Source organism: Pelodiscus sinensis, chromosome 5 (genome assembly GCF_052426305.1).
Source record: "Pelodiscus sinensis isolate ZL-2025 chromosome 5, ASM5242630v1, whole genome shotgun sequence".
Taxonomy (NCBI): domain Eukaryota; kingdom Metazoa; phylum Chordata; order Testudines; family Trionychidae; genus Pelodiscus; species Pelodiscus sinensis.
In genome coordinates this window covers 120,126,761-120,145,462 of record NC_143056.1, presented here as the reverse complement: position 1 = coordinate 120,145,462, position 18,702 = coordinate 120,126,761, and the positions used below count along the sequence as shown (strand labels likewise).

The 18,702-nt window shown below is 43.6% G+C and overlaps 2 protein-coding genes across 6 annotated transcripts in view; one reads left to right on the top strand and one right to left on the bottom strand.

The window, feature by feature from the left end:
• Positions 1-18,702, bottom strand: part of CHID1 (chitinase domain containing 1) — a 304,160-nt gene that overhangs the window by 18,669 nt on the left and 266,789 nt on the right. The window lies entirely within an intron of this gene.
• TSPAN4 (tetraspanin 4) overlaps positions 1-18,702 on the top strand; it is a 708,227-nt gene that overhangs the window by 684,152 nt on the left and 5,373 nt on the right. For all 5 annotated transcript variants that reach the window (XM_075928231.2, XM_075928235.2, XM_075928234.2 and 2 more), the window contains 2 exons: positions 12,189-12,320; positions 14,357-14,440. In XM_075928231.2, the coding sequence (XP_075784346.1) occupies positions 12,189-12,320; positions 14,357-14,440 (216 nt within the window). The remainder of the gene's footprint in view (positions 1-12,188; positions 12,321-14,356; positions 14,441-18,702) is intronic.

Here is an 18,702-nt window from a genome sequence, read left to right as displayed (position 1 = left end):
GGATGAGGCCCTCTTCTTTATTGTTAACTTCAATGCCCCTTTAGTGGCAACACTATGGGCATTACAGGCAGTCCCCGAGTTACGCGGATCCGACTTATGTCGGATCCGCACTTAAGAACGGGGCTTTCTCGCCCCGGAGCTCGCAGGCAGCGGGACCGCCCAGAGCGCAGTGGTCCCGCCACCTCGACCTCCGGGGTGAGAAAAGCTGCTCCGGGTGCCCCTGGTCTGCTGGGGACCGTCTCCAGCAGACATGGGACACCCGGAGCAAAGCCGGGGAGGCGGAGGGGTCCCGCGCCTCTGAGGCTTTGCTCTGGCAAAGCCGGGGAGGCGCGGGACCCCTCCGCCTCCCTGGCTTTGCTCTGGGTGTCCCTGGTCTGCTGGGGACCGTCTCCAGCAGACCAGGGACACCGGGAGCAAAGCCGCAGCGGCGGCGGGGTCCCGCGCATCCCTGGCTTTGCCAGAGCAAAGCCTTAGAGGCGCGGGACCCTGCCACTGCTGCGGCTTTGCTCCCCGTGTCCCTGGTCTGCTGGGGGGGGGGCACAGCTAGTGCGCCCCCCCCCCCCAGCAGACCAGGCTTGTGTTGTGCACCCTGGGGTAGAGCAGCTGGGGTGCTGCTGGGTTGGTCCTGCAGGGACCTACCTGGCAGCCCAGCTGTTCTGTCCCAAGCTCGAGATTCAGCCGCTGTTGAAACTGATCAGTGGCTGATTCCAGGAAGCTGGGGGCAGAGCAATTCTGCCTCCAACTTCCTGTAGTCAGCCCCTGGTCAGTTTCAGCAGCAGCGGCTGAATCTGGAGCCAGTTCCGACTTACGTACAAATTCAACTTAAGAACAAACCTATATTCCCTATCTTGTACGTAACCCGGGGACTGCCTGTACTTCATCATGGAAGGGCCCTGAGGTAATTTCTTCCAAAGTCACTCATGTGACAACTGGATCATTGTGCAAAAAAGGCAGATCAATGGATGAGCATGGCCATTGTTCTGCCTTGCTTTTCTTCCCTACACTGTCTTGTAGCTTCCCCTAAATTGTCTGGACTCAACAGACAGACATTTTACCATATAGAGCACATGTGGTGCTCTGCTCAGGAAGGACCTAAGGCTAAAACAATTAAGGGTCACTGGCAGGGCCCAAAACTCAGATACCAGAGGATGCTACAGATTAAAGTGTGTTGTTAATATTACTTAGGGGCCAAGTTCTTGACACTAGGGCTGTGTCTACATTGGCAAGATTTTGCGCAAAAGCATCTGCTTTTGCGCAAAATCTTGCCGCCTGTCTACACTGGCCATGAGTATTTGTGCAAGAACACTGATGTGGTAATGTACAAAATCAGTGTTTCTTGCACAAATACTCTGACGCTCCCACTCAGGGATAAGCCCTCTTGCACAAGTATTCTTGTGCAAGAGGCCAGTGTAGACAGGCAATGTTAATTTCTTGCGCAAGAAAGTCTGATGGCTAAAATGGCCATCAGAGCTTTCTTGCGCAAGAGAGCGTCTACACTGGCACGGATGCTTTTGCGCAAAAGCATCTCTTTTGCGCAAAAGCACATGCAAGTGTAGACGCTGTGTTGCGCAAATACTTTTAACGGAAAATCTTTTCCGCTAAAAGTATTTGCACAAAATCATGCCAGTGTAGACTCAGCCTAGGGGTATGCCTACACTACAGAGTTTTGTCAGAAAAACGGCTGTTTTTCCAATAAAACTTGAGTTACGTCCACACGGCAATTGCGTTCTTCTGAAAGTAAATCAAAAGGACAGAGGGGTTTTTCTGATATTGGTAAACCTCTTTCTAGGAGGAAGAAGCCTTCTTCCGAAAGAGCTCTTTCAGAAAAAGGCGTGTGTGAATGGGGAAGAGGGAGTTCTTTCAAAGGAAGAGGGAAGAGGAAAAAGCACAGGTGCTCTGGTGTCCACTCTGTCCATAGTAATCACAGCTTAAATGCGAGATAGCGTCCAGTGTGGATGCTATCTTTTAAAAAAGCAGATCGCTTTTTCGATGCACTTTTGTGTGTGGACACACTCTTTCGGAAGAAGTTTTTTCAGAAGATCTCTTCTGAAAGCAGCCTGCAGTCTAGACATAGCCTAGAGGATGATACAAATGAGGATCAAGGTACATTGAAAGAGTACTTCAGGAGTGGGATAGCTGCGAGTGCTATGGATTGGTCCTCACCGAACTGTGTGTAGAGCAACTCCAGCAAACATTCTTTCATTTAGCCAGTACTTTATATCTCTGGCTTTCATGAGCACTAAAATTCTCATCCGCATTCCAAGGAGAAAAGGTAAAAGACATAAAAATCAAAGTTGAGTAGTGTGCAATTTCTAAAAGTTTGCTGCCTGGGTCATGGCACCTAGATCATGAATATCTCTATTACTAAATGTCATATAAAATTTCAAGTTGGAATGTCATGGAACTTTGAAGCTGCTCAACTTAAAAAAAAAATTACAACACAGCAGGTTTCATTGTGGTAACCATTATTACATTTGCTGTTCATTTGTCCTGGCAGTAATAGCAATATGGAAAATAAATATAATTTCACTCCATTGCTGAGAATCAAATGTTTGGGTACAAACAGTTCATTGAGTCGTGATTGGAAAAAAACCTACCAAAAAACAACAGATACGGAAAAAATAGAAATTGATTTTCTGGCCAGAGTGATTTTTCCCTGAATATGTCTTTAGTTTTCTCCTTCCTGCTGACAGGACTGAATGTGAGTAGATCATCCTGTTACAACTACCAAGATTTCGATGATACATGTCTGCTATCATTTCACTTTAGTACTCCATAATGGCAAAATTAAAACTGGGTTTTAAGTGTCTGTAAGGTAAATTTATCTTCAGTTGGCCAGCAACATCAGAACACAGACTACTATGAAATACAATGGAACTTCACTGTTACAAACTTCAAAGTAACAACGGACCAGTCAACCACACACCTCATTTGGAACTGGAAGTACACAATCAAGGCAGGAGAAACAAAAACAAACAAACAATTAAAAAAAGCAAATACAGTACTGTGTGAAACAAAGTACTTCAAATATTTTTTATTTTGAGAGGTATTAGAATATTGACTCTGCTTAATTAATCTATCAGTAATTAGGACATTTTAAGGAAACCTTGCTGTGTGTTTCCCTGCTTAATAATGATCATTTCTGATAAAAGTTAAATTGTCTCCAGTGACTGTGTTGGGTGTCAAAGCTAGGAGAATGAGAAGTCTGGTGTTTTTATATAGGGCACCAAGCAATCCCTATAATCTTTATCCATGTGTGGATTTTTTTGCCATCCTCATAAAGAATAAATTGTTTCATGTGCCCCTCAGCCTGTGAGAGTATGCACCACCCATAGAAACAAAAAACGAAGCTGTGGGCACTCTACTAATCAGCTGGGCGGCATTTGAATCTCTCCGGAGTGGGCAGACAAGCTCACAGCTTACAGGGAACAAGCAGTCCAGATTTCAGGGATGTTAGGTGATTGGGGGGGGGGTTATAATCTGTGCTTTTACTTTGCCATCTAAAATAGGCGATGTGTGGCTTAGTACTATGTAGTACTTAGTACTAGTTCTCTTGTTCACACTTTAAAAACATATATTGATAAATTGGAGAGAATTCAGAAAAGAGTTTCAAGGATGTTAGAAGCCTGGAAAAGCTTGTTATACAGTGAGAGACTAAAGGGGGTCAGTTGATTTAGCTTAACCAAGAGACGGTGAAGAAGTCTCTTGTCTTTGAGAGTCTACTTAGGGAGAAAGTTTCTGAAAGTGGACTCTTTAAATCTACCGCAGGTAAATACTAAGATATGACTGGAAACTAGCTAGACAAATTTAGACTAGTAATACTATTTAATAATTAAGGTAATTAACCATGGGAACAACTTACCTAGTGAAATGTTTTTTTCTCAGTCACTTGAAGTCTTTACATCAGAACCAGATATTTTTCTAAAAAGGATGTTCTAGCTTAATTCGTGGGGGTGTGCTTGATGCAGGAGTCAGTGGGTGAAATTCTGTGGCTTGTGTGTTATGAAGGAGATCAGATGAGGTGATCATAAAGATTCCTTCTGACTGTATGATCTGTTAATGTTTGGAGCGAGTCTGGAGAGCATCCCTTATAAGGTTTATTACTTATTGTATTTTAGGGAAAGAGCACACAAGATAATAGGAAAACTCAGTCTTGCACAGTAAGACTCAATAGTGTTAAATCCCTCACTTGCTAGCATGCTATCTGTGAGATGAATGTGTCTGCATTGTAGTTTTTAAATGTGCCCAATTCTCAATGCTGGGCAGAAAGGCAGACCATAACGAGCTCTCCCAGAGTAGTTTTTACCACTCTGTCTAATTGCGTCTCATGCTTATCCTTCACAAATACTTAGTAACAGGCTGCTGCAGTGGTGCAGCAACAACAAATCCCAATATGGTTAATTATGTAAAGCACTTTGAAGATTAATAGCATTGTATGAGTGCCAGTCTTGTCTGTTTGGTTTGTTTTCCCATTCAAGAATAATTATTGCCTTGCTTTCCTATTCAGTAGAGTGTAATCATTTATGGGGGAATTAGGAGTATATAGGGGACTATTGTATCCTTGCTCAGGCATGTTTACATTCCTGTTCCTTAGTGGTTAGTGAAAGGAAAAACCAGCAGAGCTAATCATAGTGCCGTAGGGGAGGCCAGTTCTCAGTTCTCCTTTGTCTAGTGGAGCCCATAAAGACCAGGCGTTGGTTGAGCAATAGGCCACGCACAACATAGAGAACAGTATCTTAAGTGGAAAAAACATATGAGCAATAGCAGAGGCCTTAATATAGTTTATCTCTGATCCCTACTGTCTCCATCCCTATCTTTGTGAAAATATCACTCCTAGCTGGCATAGGAGGACAACCTTGTTTGTGGTTAAGGCTCCAGACTGGAGTCCCTAGCAATTGTGGCTCTGCCTCAGTTCTTTCCCTTTCCCTATATAGGGATGTCATAACCATGAGGCTTGGCCAGCAGCCTGGGGACTAAGGGATTAACTATGTCCCCTGTACCTAGCCAGGTAGCGGTCAGCCGATAGAAATGCAGGTAGGGATTTCAAACTGAGACAAAGATTTGACAAAGGTTTTGGGGTTTTTCCCTCCTTTGTCTCTGAGCCAGTTTGCTCTCTAAATACTGAGGGAGACAGAAGACATGTCTCTCTCCAAGAAAAAGACTCTTCATAATGTGTAAGTAGGGTAAAGTCTAGATAAATCCATCAGGTTTTATTGTTTTCTGGGTTGGGAATTTGGATCTGATGTCTGTGCTGTTAGAAATAGTTTTTTCCTCTGTTTTGTAATTAAGATTTGGCCCATTGGGGAATCCTCTACGAGTATACTAATTGGTGGCTCTTACCATCTAGCCATTCCAACTATGTTTGTAACTGGGGTATTGTTTTGATAATAAAAGTTATTTCTTTTTTTATTTAACCTGGTATTGGTTAATTTTTGTGTCCTGGTGTTGCTTTAGGGCCGAGATTGCCCAAGTGATCTCGTCCCTGTTTTTTTCTTGTAATACTTGGGTGGTGGCAACAGTTTTTTTTAATTCCCAAAGTCCGGGTGTTAGGATTTTGGAGGAAGTTTTGTATCAAACCCTGTAGAGATCAGGTTTTGGGGTGCTTTTGTGGGCCCCTACTTCTGCATTCACCATGCCAGAGTAGGGAACAGGCTTGACAAGAGACTATTTAGGAGAGTGATGGTCTCAGGAGTTTGTACAGCATCTAGCACAATGAGATCCCCAAACTGAGCTTGGTCGTCTCCATCCTACTCCATGAAACAGGAAGTCACAGGAAGAGTCACAGGAAGAAACACCATTTTCCCAGAAACAGAACCACATGCAGAAACTGGTGATCTGGAATCCCTGACTGAGTCCATAGTGGAGAGGAATTTCATCAGGCTATGAAGATTGTATCGATGAAGTCACCCCTGAAGGGTGATTATTATGTTTCTTTCTCAAGCGTGAAAATCATTAGCACTTGTCACATAAATTAGCGTGTTCTTTCTTTAGTGTAGGAAGAGAAAAAACCTAGAAAATATGACATTTCTAAGCAGGCTAGGTAGTGATGAATGTGTGCATGCCATGATCATTTTGAGTACTTCACCTGTAATAAAGATACATTGTGTTTTAGGTGCGAACTGTAGGCAAGCCAGATGGATGTGTAACAAGCATATATGTGACCTGATTTTATATATTAACACACACAGGATAGAGACCTCCAAATGTGGGATTTATAGGCTTATATTTTTAACTTGAAAAAGAGAGCTAGTGCTAGTGAAAGATGGCTTGAATTACTGTGTTAATCCATAGGAAATGAACAGCACTGGCAGCAGGAATGCAAACGGCCACCTTAAGCTCTTCTCCACGGTCTTGCATCTTGTGTCAGTCATTTAAACACATGTATGAGGGTGTACAATTACACCATATCAGAATGGTGATAATTTTACATCCTCTCTGAATAGCAGCAGTGGGTGCTGAGCAGTGACCAGCCCTTCCCATCCTACCTTTAGGGGTGAGATATTTACTTTGCTTACTCTGTTATTTGATTCTTGGCTGGTCTGTTCCGATTGCCAATAACGAGATCAGCTTTGGCAGTGCCTCGTGTGAGGTAGACACAGGTTCACTAGCAGCAGGACAGAGAACATTTCCCTGGAGTCTTCTGAACATCTACGGTTTCACATGGAAAATTATTAGGTGAATTGGAGAAATGGGGATTAACATGAGATTTGAATTAGGGATGTTAAATGCATTTAATCAGCTAATCGACTACTTGATTACTCAATAACGGGAGAAACTGCAGAGCTGCAGCAGGGCTAGCTCTTGGCCCCGGGAGCTAACTCCGCTGCAGCTCTGCCTTTTAAATATATTAAGAGCCACTAGGAGCTTAATACATTTAAAAGGAAGAGGTGCAGCGGGTGAGACCGAACATGCGTTTGGAATCAGCTGTCCCAGCTCACGCCCAGTCCCAGATGCTGCGCCTCTGCTTTAAATGTATTAAGAGCCTCTGAATACATTTAAAAAGCAGAGGTGCAGCTAAATCCTGGTTCACGCTTGGTCCCTCCGCTATGCCTATGGCTCCCCTGCCCCCCATGCGGAGACAGTGCTGGGGAAAATGTGTTGGGAAAAAGCAGGAGGAACCAAGTTCTGCTCAGTTTTATTTTTGTAAATCCAAAATAATACCATTCATTCTAATTTGTACCAGTATAACTTAGACAGAATTTGACTCATATTTTTTTTTTGTGATTGAGCCCCGCTTAGATTCAAAACCAACTTCTGAATACTGCCAAGGGAATTGAGATCATCCATCAAACATTATGATTTAAGAAGCAATGCTAATTTCTCGAAGATAAAAAGCACGTTGCTACTGTTGTGTAGTTATCAAGGCTAAGAAAGGCCATAGTTGCCAAACACTCCCACTGTCTCTGCCACAACAACAGAGTGTGCTGTTGCTTAAGTTCTGCTGAAACTGGGTACCAGTGTCTGGGCTTTCTCATTTGTATTCATAAGGCCATACCCCAATGAGCATTTATCACAGAGACCACAAAGAGATTAGATCTTGCATAAGGATTTTTCAAAATGTCCTTCTTTTTAGCCACAACTATTAGTGGAGTAAAACAGACTCAAGGCAAGTGGAAACCCCATGCAGTAAAAAAAATACACAACTCGGAGAGTAACCCTTTCTTTATGTTTTCATTGTGTAAGACAGAAGCTTTGTGCATGGCGTTATTTATGAACCTTAGATATCCCATGCTCTGGTAACAATTACTTAACACTGAATCAAAGCTATATGGGAGCAGTGCTGCACCCAATAAACACAGTGCAGACGCTTCTGTGCTTTATTAATGCTTGTTAATTGGAAAGTGTCCTGCAACAACACATCCTCCAGATATACTGTTGGGTCAGCCTCCTACTGTCTGGAGTTGCAGGCTCCTGATTAAACATTTGGAAACCTTCCTCCAGTTCACCAGATGGGTAATCAATATGGGGGTGTGACTGGTGTCTCTTTAACAAAGAAGAAAAATAAAGTGTAGTGACATTTTGGGAGATAAATCTCTCACATGAAAGAAAACTGATTTTTTTTTAAGCGAGACAAAGAGCAGAAAACCTCAATATTTCTAGAAATGCTCATCATCACGGGGTTAGTGAGTAGCTGCTTGAAGGTAGTTTCTCTTGGTTTAGTTTTTTAACCCAACATTCTGTTGAACGATTGGACCTCGTTTTCTAAAAGTGACAAGTGACATTGGTTGGCCAACTTGAGACCCTTTAAAGGAGAGTACTGAGCACTTTCTGAAAATTAGACCCATGTTACAGTATCTCAAGCTGAGCACGCAAAAATTAGAGCAATGAAAAGCCATTGGTCACTTCTGAAAATGTAGGTGAATTGTTTGCCTCTGTATGATTAAGTCACAGAAATTAGGGGCAGAATAAACCAGTCAGCCCATCTTGTCTAGCCCTGTTACTGGGGAAATGAAGGAACAATACAGGACTTTAAAGGATTGCGAAGGATGAGATAGATTTTTTCTTGTAGCTTAGGGCACATCTACACAGCAGGGCAGAAGTCGAAATAAGCTATGCAACTTCAGCTATGTCCGTTGCGTAGCTGAAGTCGAACTAGCTTAATTCAGCTTTAGGTACGGTCTACAGAGTAGGAAGTCAAAGGAAGAACACTCCTCCTTCGACTTCCATTACTCCTCCTGAAATGAGAGTTACCATGAGTCAGAGTAAGAAGTCCTCCAGCTCAACATTATTTCAAAATAAAGGCTTGTAGTGTAGACGCGCACCATGTTATTTCAGAATCACATCAATTATTCTGAAATAACGCTGCTGTGTAGACATACCCCAACTTTTGACTATCAGTGTCATGGCTTCAATTGATCCTTGCTGGTTAGGTGCCTACCAGGGCAAATGCTTTACTCCTTTGGGGTAAAAGAATATCCAAATAAACAATGGCTCCAAGTTGTCTGCTGTGGAGGTTTTCTCTCAAGGGACTGAGCTACTTCTGCATCACCCCAAAATAGGGAAGCTTCCACTCACTCCTCTCTTGTAAACTTTATCTGTGGGCTAGAAAACAGTGGCTGCACTCAAAGTTCATAGATCACACTTTTTGTTTTCCTTTGGTCCATAACCCCTTCCTTCATTCTGCCGGTCTCTTAGCTTCCCTCCTTGGGACTTGGCTATTTCTGGTTCTCTAGCTTAGCACAAACAATCTTTCCCCATGTTTCAACAACCTTTTATTACCAACCCCAACACCCAGTGCTCTGTAACAAAATCTGCACAACCAATCTTTCTTTAAAATTCTGAATTCTTCTAGCAACCTGCCTCCTAGGCCTCCAGCTAGATCCCTTCACAGAATCCACCTAAGCACTTCCCAAGACGTTTTTCTCCCGAGTAGAACTAGACCTGCTGCTCTTTATATTTCCCAGAGATTAAACTAACAACAGGAAGAACTTGTTAATGATTTTTTTGAGGGAGGGAACCACAAAGTTTCTCTACGTCTTTTTTAACACCCCCCCATAAATATCAGGTATATGCCTTGTCTTACTGTTTCAAGGGAGGACTCGTAAATCAGAATTAGCATGGGTGTTTTCTACATCTTCAGTAGGAAAAATCAATCTGGATGCATTTGAATTTTTAACAGAGATTTTTGCTCACAAATATTTGTTAAATGCTGAGTCAGATAATTAAAATGATAGCTTTAGACAGTCTGACTAAAAATCCCTTCCCCATTAAACTGCTCATTTTTCAGTCTCTAATAGTATCCAGCCAGATCTCTTAGGGTGCATCTACACAGCATCCTTACCTCAAAATAAGCTATGCAATTTTGAAATAAAGCGCTATTCTGAAACATCCTTTAACCCTCATGGAATGAGGGTTACAGGGATGCCGGAATAGCACGCCTGTTATTTCGAAATAATGGGCATGTTTAAAGATGCAGAATAGCTATTTCGGGATACTGGCGATAGCCTGAAATAGTGCCGCTGTGTAGATGTAGCCTTAGAAACCCCCACCAAAAACAGAAGAAAGACGCCTCAGATTTCTAATGTAAAATCAAAGCCAGGAAATAACAATGTGAAAGAGAAAGATGAATATATAGTACTAGCGGATGTACCCAGCATTGCTCAGGTCCTTAACTATAATAATGTTTGGGGTTTGTTTTTGTAAAATAAAATAAAAATGTGCTTGCTTTATTTACATGATTGTATAGGGTAGGGGAATGGTAGAAGTGCTCTCTGCCCAGGGGTGGGCAAGGCTCTGAGGGCTGGTCCTGGCCTCTTGTGCCCCTCTGGTCTGCACTGTCTGCAGTTAGGGGCAAGCTCTGGGGGGGAGCTGGCCTAGGCCTCCAGCCTTCCTTCCCATGCTCTGCAGCCTGGGCAAAGGGGGGCTACTTATCAGTGTGCTGGCAGGCAAGATGATGGAGCCTCTGCCCTGCTGGTCACTCCCTTAGTGGTGCAGCTTCCCCCAGTGGCCAATCTCCTATTATGTCCTTTGGAACGGCAGCCATTTCCATTTTCATGTTGTGGAAAACTGTCCTTTTCCCCGGGGTTCCAGGACTCATGGCACAACCAAACCCTGACCTAGAAGAGGAAGCTGCATGCCAAATTTGGTGGCTCTAGTTTTTATCATTTAGGAAGAGTTCTTGAACAAACAGATTCGCATACAGACAGATACATTCAAGTACTCTAATTTACATATATCCACCAGCCAAGATCAAAGAATTTTGTGTGGTGGGATTTGCTCTCCCCACCAACTGTTTCTGATTTTGCTGGGGGGCAACATGGTGGCCTGTGAGACCACAGAAATGTTTCTCTTGAAGCCTGGTTTTGGTGTGAAACGTAGGATACTGTGCAATTCATAATGACTAGAATGGCAGAGCTGTTCCATGCACATCTGTGGCAATGTTCCAATCAACACTACGAATATTGTCAATAAGAAGAGTTTCATATGTGAACAACAAGACCTGAGTTTTTGTCATTGCTAGCAAGAATGCAGGAGGCCTTTGTCACCGTGCATCTCTTACAAGCAGCAGGAATAGTGCGCACAGATTTCAAAAGTAGCCCGTGTCCCTGGCTGTGAAAGCAACTTTAAAAATAAAATCTTGAGACGGCATCATGGCTGTAAAGTAATTAGTAATGTTTTTACAGAGCGTTGAAAAGGTAATATTCTTGTTCATGATTGGTGAGAACTCATATTTGTATATCCATGCAAGGTGTTTTTATTTATAGGCACTCAAGCGCCAAAACAAAGACAGAGTTCACATGTAAGAGCAGCACAGGAGGTGATGAATGGGAGATAAGTGCCAATGAATCTTAGTTCATTTCATGTGACATGAAACCCATGGTACCAAACCCAGTTCCCAGAGAAGAAAGGTGGCTGTAGAGCCAATCTCACTGCTGAACTATTCACACTGGCTGTATTTTTCTTCCCCTTACGAAAATGTAATGACACTTTCAGTTCAGCACCAGTTGATTACTCTGAGTGATTGCTTCAGTGATATCCTACATGTGCGCTCATGACATCATTTAATGTCACCAAATTATGATGTTACTGGCAGAACTGTGCCACAATAATCGGGAAGGGGGGGAGAAGAAAAGCTTTAATTAAGGACCAAAGACTCATGAAGAATTAATAATGAACAACAGAGAACATTTGCTCCAATGTGGTGGTGACTGTAATCAGGAGACTTTCTGCTACAATGGTGAATGCAAAACACAATCCCATCGCTACTTGGACAGGTGGCAGGCAAGCACCTCAAGGTCATGATGCCTGGCAGGAAGGGGTAAAAAAACCACATTTATCCTTCGCACACAGAGTAAAGTGGGAATCATCCTGATCCATGGCTGTAATTCCCATGTCTCAGCTCCATCACTGTTTTGGCACAATGTTTGACTGCTTGCAGATTCTTTTGTCCAAGCTGTTCGAGATACAACATTTAAGGCAGCCTGAGAGGTACGCAAGAGAAGGCAGTAAAGCAGGGAGACAGGAGTTGATTTCTTTACTGTCTGACAGGTCCTTCCCTTCCCCCATTAGCCTAATCTCAACACACAGAGTGGGGCAGTAGGACTAAGAGAATGCTTGTGCCCAAGTGTAGAAGATTCTTCCATTTCCTCAAAAGAAGCAAATATGGGGCTTTATGTAATGAATGGCATCATTGCCCATTGTCCCCAGCGCACACTCACGCTGTCAGCCTTACTTTTCCCCTCCTCCAGTTCAGATGCTGTGGGGTCTCGAACTACACTGACTGGTTTGACGTGTACAATACCACACGGGTGCCAGATTCGTGCTGCTTGGAATTCAGCGAGAACTGTGGACTGCATTCCCCAGGGACCTGGTGGAAAGCTGTGAGTACCCCTCTCAGTCAGCTGCCAGGGCAGCTACCTAAGCCTTGTTTTAATTCATTCGACATAGGGAAGGTAGGTGGGATGGCCACCAACAGGAAGCAAAGATGGACTCACAGAGATGCAGGAGGCCATTAGTTCACCTTGTCCCAGGCAGTGAAGCCAGCACCTGGGATAGTTTTCCAGAGAGCTGAAGCATCTTTCCGCCCAAGAGACAGCACTGAGCTCTGGAAGTCACAGGCATCGCTCCAGATACATGGCCGCTGCTGATCATGGTCTCATGAGCAAGAGCACAGATGGACTAGGAAAGAGACAGTGTGTTTCAATTCAGTGTAGCATCCGTAGGGGTGGAACAGGATGCAGGCAAACACATTCCCTCATGTTTATCAGAGGCCATGATGTGGAACCCAGTAGTAACAGGCTGGTGTGGCATGGACATTTGCCTGGCCCTAGAGTGTGTACCCCTACCAAGTGACAGGGAGCTTGATCCAAGGCCCACTGAAGCCTTTCTACCGATGTCGATGGTCTTTGAATCAGGCCCACCATCTGTGAACTCAACACTGACATTTCTTCTCAGCAAGCAGAAATGAATAAATCCCTGCAGTGTGCTTCTAACAGACTCAAGCCTCCAGAGATAAGCTCTACCCTCAAATCCTCACCCAGCTCTTCCGCGAGCCTATAGCCAGATACCATACCTGTCTCCTAAATGAGTCCTACCCCCTCCTTTGATACCATAGATAGCTGTAGGGAAGGTCTTGGGGAAAGGGTGGCTACTGAGGTGTAAAAGAAAAGCTTTGCTGGTGGAACATATAATCCCCACATAAAACTATTGTATGTTCACATCTTGAATATGGCACAAAGTTCTGGTCTCCCATTTAAAAAAGGGTATATTAGAATTGGAAAAGATTGGAAATGGAAATGATTAGCGTATGGAACAGCTTCCCTCAGAGGAGAGATTAAAAAAAGACTCAGGCTGTTCAGCTGAGAAAAGAAATGACTAAAATGGGATACAACAGACGTCACACTACACAAAAATCAATGAAATTAATAGGCAGCCGGTTTAAAATTAACACCAGGAAGTACTTCCCACAACACAAAGGTAACTTGTGGAACTCATTATCAGGTGTTGTTGTGCAGGCCAAATGCATAACTTAGTTTAAAATTGAATTTGACGGGTTCATGGAGGATAGGTCCATCGATGGCTATAGGCCAAGAGAATCAGCGATGGAATGCCATGTTTCTAAACCTCTGTTTGCCACAAGCTGGGACTGGACGATGAGATGGATCACTTGAGAACTGACCTGTTCTTTTTATTCCTTTAGAAAACTCTGGCATTTTATTCCTTTAGAAAACTCTGGCATTTTATTCCTTTAGAAAACTCTGGCATTCTATGATTCTATGGTCAGAATGGGCTAGATGGACCATTAGTGAGACCTAGTTTGGCCATCTGTATGTTATGGTCTTAGGTGTACCCCATGCCCAGTAATTAAACTGGGAAGAAAATACTAAAGGAACTTCTGTAATGCAATTCTAAGTTATCCAGCATCATAGAGGATAGATATATATGATAAAGCAGGAAACACAACACAACAGCTCTTACTAGAGACTCTGATTAACAGTTTTCTTTATAGTACATTATTTCAACCTTTTTGCATATTTCCATGTTCCAGGAAAACCGTAAAATTGATTTTAAAATTACAAGATGCTGATGATACTTAGCTCTTACAGGGAAAAAATCATGCCAGAAATCAGAACCTATTCATGTTGGTACTGGGCTTGTCTCTTAGAGCAGCAGTACCTCATGCTCACTGCCCATCCCATATGGCCTTTTGGATGCTCATCCTTTAGTGTCATTTAAAATCAGTATTACATTGGCACGTCTCAAGCCAGTAAGTCATTGTGTTAGTTACAATGCTGCAATGACAGTTCTAGCTACCCAGCAGCTCAGTTTGACCTGCCTCATTCCTATATGTGCGTTCACATTCCCTGTGGACGAGAGACTTATGCTTGTGTCTAATATAATACACTCTCTTCCCTAGCCTTGTTATGAGACAGTGAAAATATGGCTCCAGGAAAACCTGCTTGCAGTGGGGATCTTTGGCCTGTGCACAGCTTTGGTTCAGGTAGGTTCTTCTTTAATTTTTTTATTGCCTGAGTAGTTGAAGTTGAATTACAAATTATGGAAGCAAACATTTCTAAGTTATTTCTTCTATTGGATCTTTCTTTTGATTCTTAATGTAACCAAAATATCAGAGGAAAACTGCAGTAATAAAAATGACATACACTATATATTACCATGAATATCTACACACATCAGCTACGTCTACACGAGCAGCTTCTTGCACAAGAAGTCTTCCACAAGAGGGCATCTACACTACCATGTGCTTTTGTGCAAGAGATGTGCTTTTGCATCCATGGCACTGTAGATGCAAGAAAGCTCTGATGGCCATTTTAACCACAGGGGCTTCTTGCACAAGAAATTCATGTTGCCTGTCTACACTGCCCTCTTCTGGAAGAGCTCTTGTGCAAGAGGGCTTATTCCTCATGGGGGGGGGGGGGGTGAGAGGAATAACTTTTCCGGAAGAAGCCCTGTTTTACAACGCTATATTGCAAATTTACTTCTGGAATAACGCTCATGCAGTGTAGACAGCCGGCAAGTTTTTGCAGAAGAGTGGCTGTTCTTCTAGTAGCCATCAAGTTTCCTTTTTAAGGCCTTAACTGATTAGGCCTGCCTTTGCAGTCATACCTTTGATAGCAGCATAAACATTCTCTTAGTTTCTAGCAGTGAATTTCAACTCTTTCATACTCAACATCCAAGTCAAGAGTATAATTATTCTACACACAGGCTATGTCTACACTCGCAGCTTCTCGCACAAGTATGGCCATTCTTGTGCAAGAATCCGCAGAGCATCAACAGTGCCCACCTGCTCTTGTGCAAGGAAATTTACAGTACAGCATTGTAAGAAAGGGCTTCTTGCACAAGAGCTACGCTCTTTTTTAACAGGTGTAAGCCCTCTCGCGCAGGAGCTCTTGTGCAAGAGGGCAGTGTGGATGCTCAGCAGGTATTTCTTGCGCAAGAAAGCCCTATGGCTAAAATGGCCATCCAAGCTTTCTTGCACAAGAGAGTGTCCACACTGCCATGGGCGCTCTTGCACAAAAGCACAGCTCGCACATGGCAGTGTGGACGTGTTCTTGCGCAAGAAGCCACCAGTGTAGACATAGCCTCACTGTATAGCAGCGTTTCCCAAACTATGGGCCGCAGCCCGGTACTGGGCCTCAGCGTTGCTGCCAGGGTGTTCTGGGCTCCTGGACTGCCCGTAAGCCCTGGGTTCCTCAAGCCCTCAGCCGGGCTAGGCGGATGAAGCCGTATGTTTCAGGCTCCCGGCAGAGGCATAGTGAGGGTTACCAGGGTTACCAGGTGAGCTCTTATTGCTGGCTGTGGAGGGGGGAAGAGGGGTTGGATATGGGCCACAGGGAAGCAGGATCGGGGCAGTGGAGGTGCCCGGGTGAGATAGGGAGGGGAATCGGCCGGCGGAAGCAGGGCTGGCCAGGGGAGATTGCGGGGGTGGGGCACCGGCTGGCGGGGGCAGTGAAGCTGGCCAGGGGAGATTGGGGTTGGGGGGAGGACTGGCTGGCAAAAGATCATATCATTCATCCTCAGCAGATGGTGTTTATATGTAAAGTACTTAAAATCATATTGTATACACCTGACTAATTGTAATTACTTGTTTCTATTAGGAAAAAAAATAGATGCATTTTTGAAATGTTTACTGGAGGTTGTAGTGAAAATTATGAGATGCACAGAAAACACTTCAAACCTCAAAAGCTTTTGTCAGTGGTCTCCTGCTCCTGACACCACTGAATTATTGATTAAAGTTCCAAAACCCCTTGTGAGTTAATAAGACTCTCTCCATTGACTTCTGTGGGATTTGGATCAAACCCCAATTGCTTGACAACTTTTTTTAATGCTAGCATTATTGATATGCAAGGAAGTCATACACAGATGACCCTTTTTATTTAAAAAGGGCATGTACCTACTACAGTCGGAGCATCCTTGCGCTTGGTGCATGTTACGGGCCTCAATAAACAAATGTGCAAATTAACCTACTCTATAGGAGACTGCTCCATGCAGGCATTCTCTCACATACTCATTTGTTGGGTGCCAGGAAGAGGTCACAGTGTTCTAATGAATAAAAAGCAGCTGCTTTCATAGCCAACAGAATTCCATTCTGTGGTATACAAAGCCAGAGCAAAGACTGGATGTTAGAGAGCAAGAGCCATATTGTGTTTATCTAAACTAAAAGGCTATGTCTACAATGCAGGCTTCTTGTGCAAGAACGGCCCATTCTTGCACAAAAACTTGCGGAGCATCCACACTACAAGCCTATTCTTGAGCAAGAAAGTTTACAGTAGATTGTCAGAAGAGAGAGCTTTTTGTGTATGAGTTATTCCTCTCCCCATGAGGAATAAGCCTTTTTGCACAAACGCTCTTGCACAAAAAGGCTAGTGTAGATGGGAACAGGGTTTTTTTTTAACTCTATGGTTAAAATGGCCATCAGAGCTTTCTTGTGCAAGAGAGCGCTGCCATGGATGCTCTTGAGCAAAAGCACATCTCTTGTGCAAAAGCACATGTCAGTGTGGACGCGCTCTTGCGCATGAATTCTTGCACAAAAAGTTCTTGTGCAAGAAGCCTGCAGTGTAGACATAGCCAAAATGTCTGTATCTGTGGTCAGATAAAACTACAGTAATATCATTGCTCAAAGTCTGGTGAAATGGCAGTTGCCTGCAAAGATTATTTGGAAGCAGGCTACCAATTAATTTAAAAATAGCCAAACCAATCTGTTCAAAAATATTTATTTAAAGAGTTGTTACATGATAATCATTTCCTCTGGGTTAAATGTTTATAGGTGGGCTCTGGCAGAAACAGTAGCAACTACACTTACTGTCAATTGTGAAATAAAAGAATTAAGTATCATGGTTGCCATTTTACATATAGGAACAGTGAGGAACACGGCCAACCACATCTGCTTAAGGTATTTAGGCACCTAACTCCCCTGGTGTCAGCCGATGGTCAGGGCTGTGTGTGTATGTTACCGAAAAAAGGTTTAACGTCCATGACTTTACCGTTAGGACCGGGGTCCCGTCGCAGAGGGCAGCCAGCAGGCTGACAGATGCCCCAGAGTTTATTGGAAGAGCTTATTACATCTCAGATTTCAGCTGCTAGGATACAGGATCCCTTCACAGTGGGCAGTCTAGGGAAGACTGAGAGATGCCCCAATGGATCTGCCACCGAGGAGTGACACGATCCAAACGCCCAAGCTCCCCCTATACCTGTCCCTTATGACCGGCTGAAGTTCTTTTAAATTGTGCTTGGTTCTGTTACAGCAACTGAAGGAGTCAGGTTAAAGCTTAAACAGTTACAGGTTTATTAACTAGCTTATAAATCATATGGTTACAATGGCTATTGCTCTCTTTCTTAACTGCTAGCAAATATAGAGCTTAAAAATGGTTACAAAGGAAAAATAAAGACAGAAAATAGAAATAATGGTACCAAGTGACAGCTTAATCTTTAAAGAGCTCTGAGTCTATGTGTACACTTAAAACAAAGGACCACATCCAGGTACAATTTTTACCACTTTCTGTGCCTCTCAGTCCCAGCATGTCAGGCCAGGGTCGGTCCCTCAATTCCTAGGAAAGACGAATACAAGGTGGGCGTCCCCATGGAACCTCGGGAGGTCAAACACCTAACCCGACCAGCAGATAGATGGTAGATTGACACTCAGAGAAAAAGTGCTGCGGGACCCATCTTTATACCCATAGGGGCCCGTCTCCTCTTTCTTAGCTAAGATGCCAAATTGTGTTGGACCGTTTCTGTGGCACCAGTTCTTACAAGCAAGTTTCAAGTTAATTTACACTTGCAAGAGAGATAACTAAATTGTGAGTACTAGACATTTTTTTACTGGGCAGGAGATTCCTCCCCCCGCGGACAGCTGTGTGTTCATATCAGTATGGGTTTCAGTCAAGGGCACTCCTCGACAGCCTCTTGGTCAGCAATTGGAGTATCTCTGTTTACAGCCATTCACGGTCACAGCAGCAGCCCGGGCCTTCTATTCAAGGCTTTTACTGCTCTGTGTACCCTGCGTGCTCCAGGCAAGCAAAGATGGATGTTACAGGGGGGTTCCTGTCTGGCTACTCCTGGTTGTCAGTGCAAGTTAGGAACCTAAATACCTTTGAGGATACACACAACAGGTCAGTAGCAGAGCTGGGAATAGAAACCATTTCTCTTAACTCTCACCGTACTTAACCTCAATGCTTTGCTGAAGCCTAAGGGAATTAGGTGCATTGTTGATGTAGCCTGCTTATTTTTTGCAGCAATGGAGCCTAA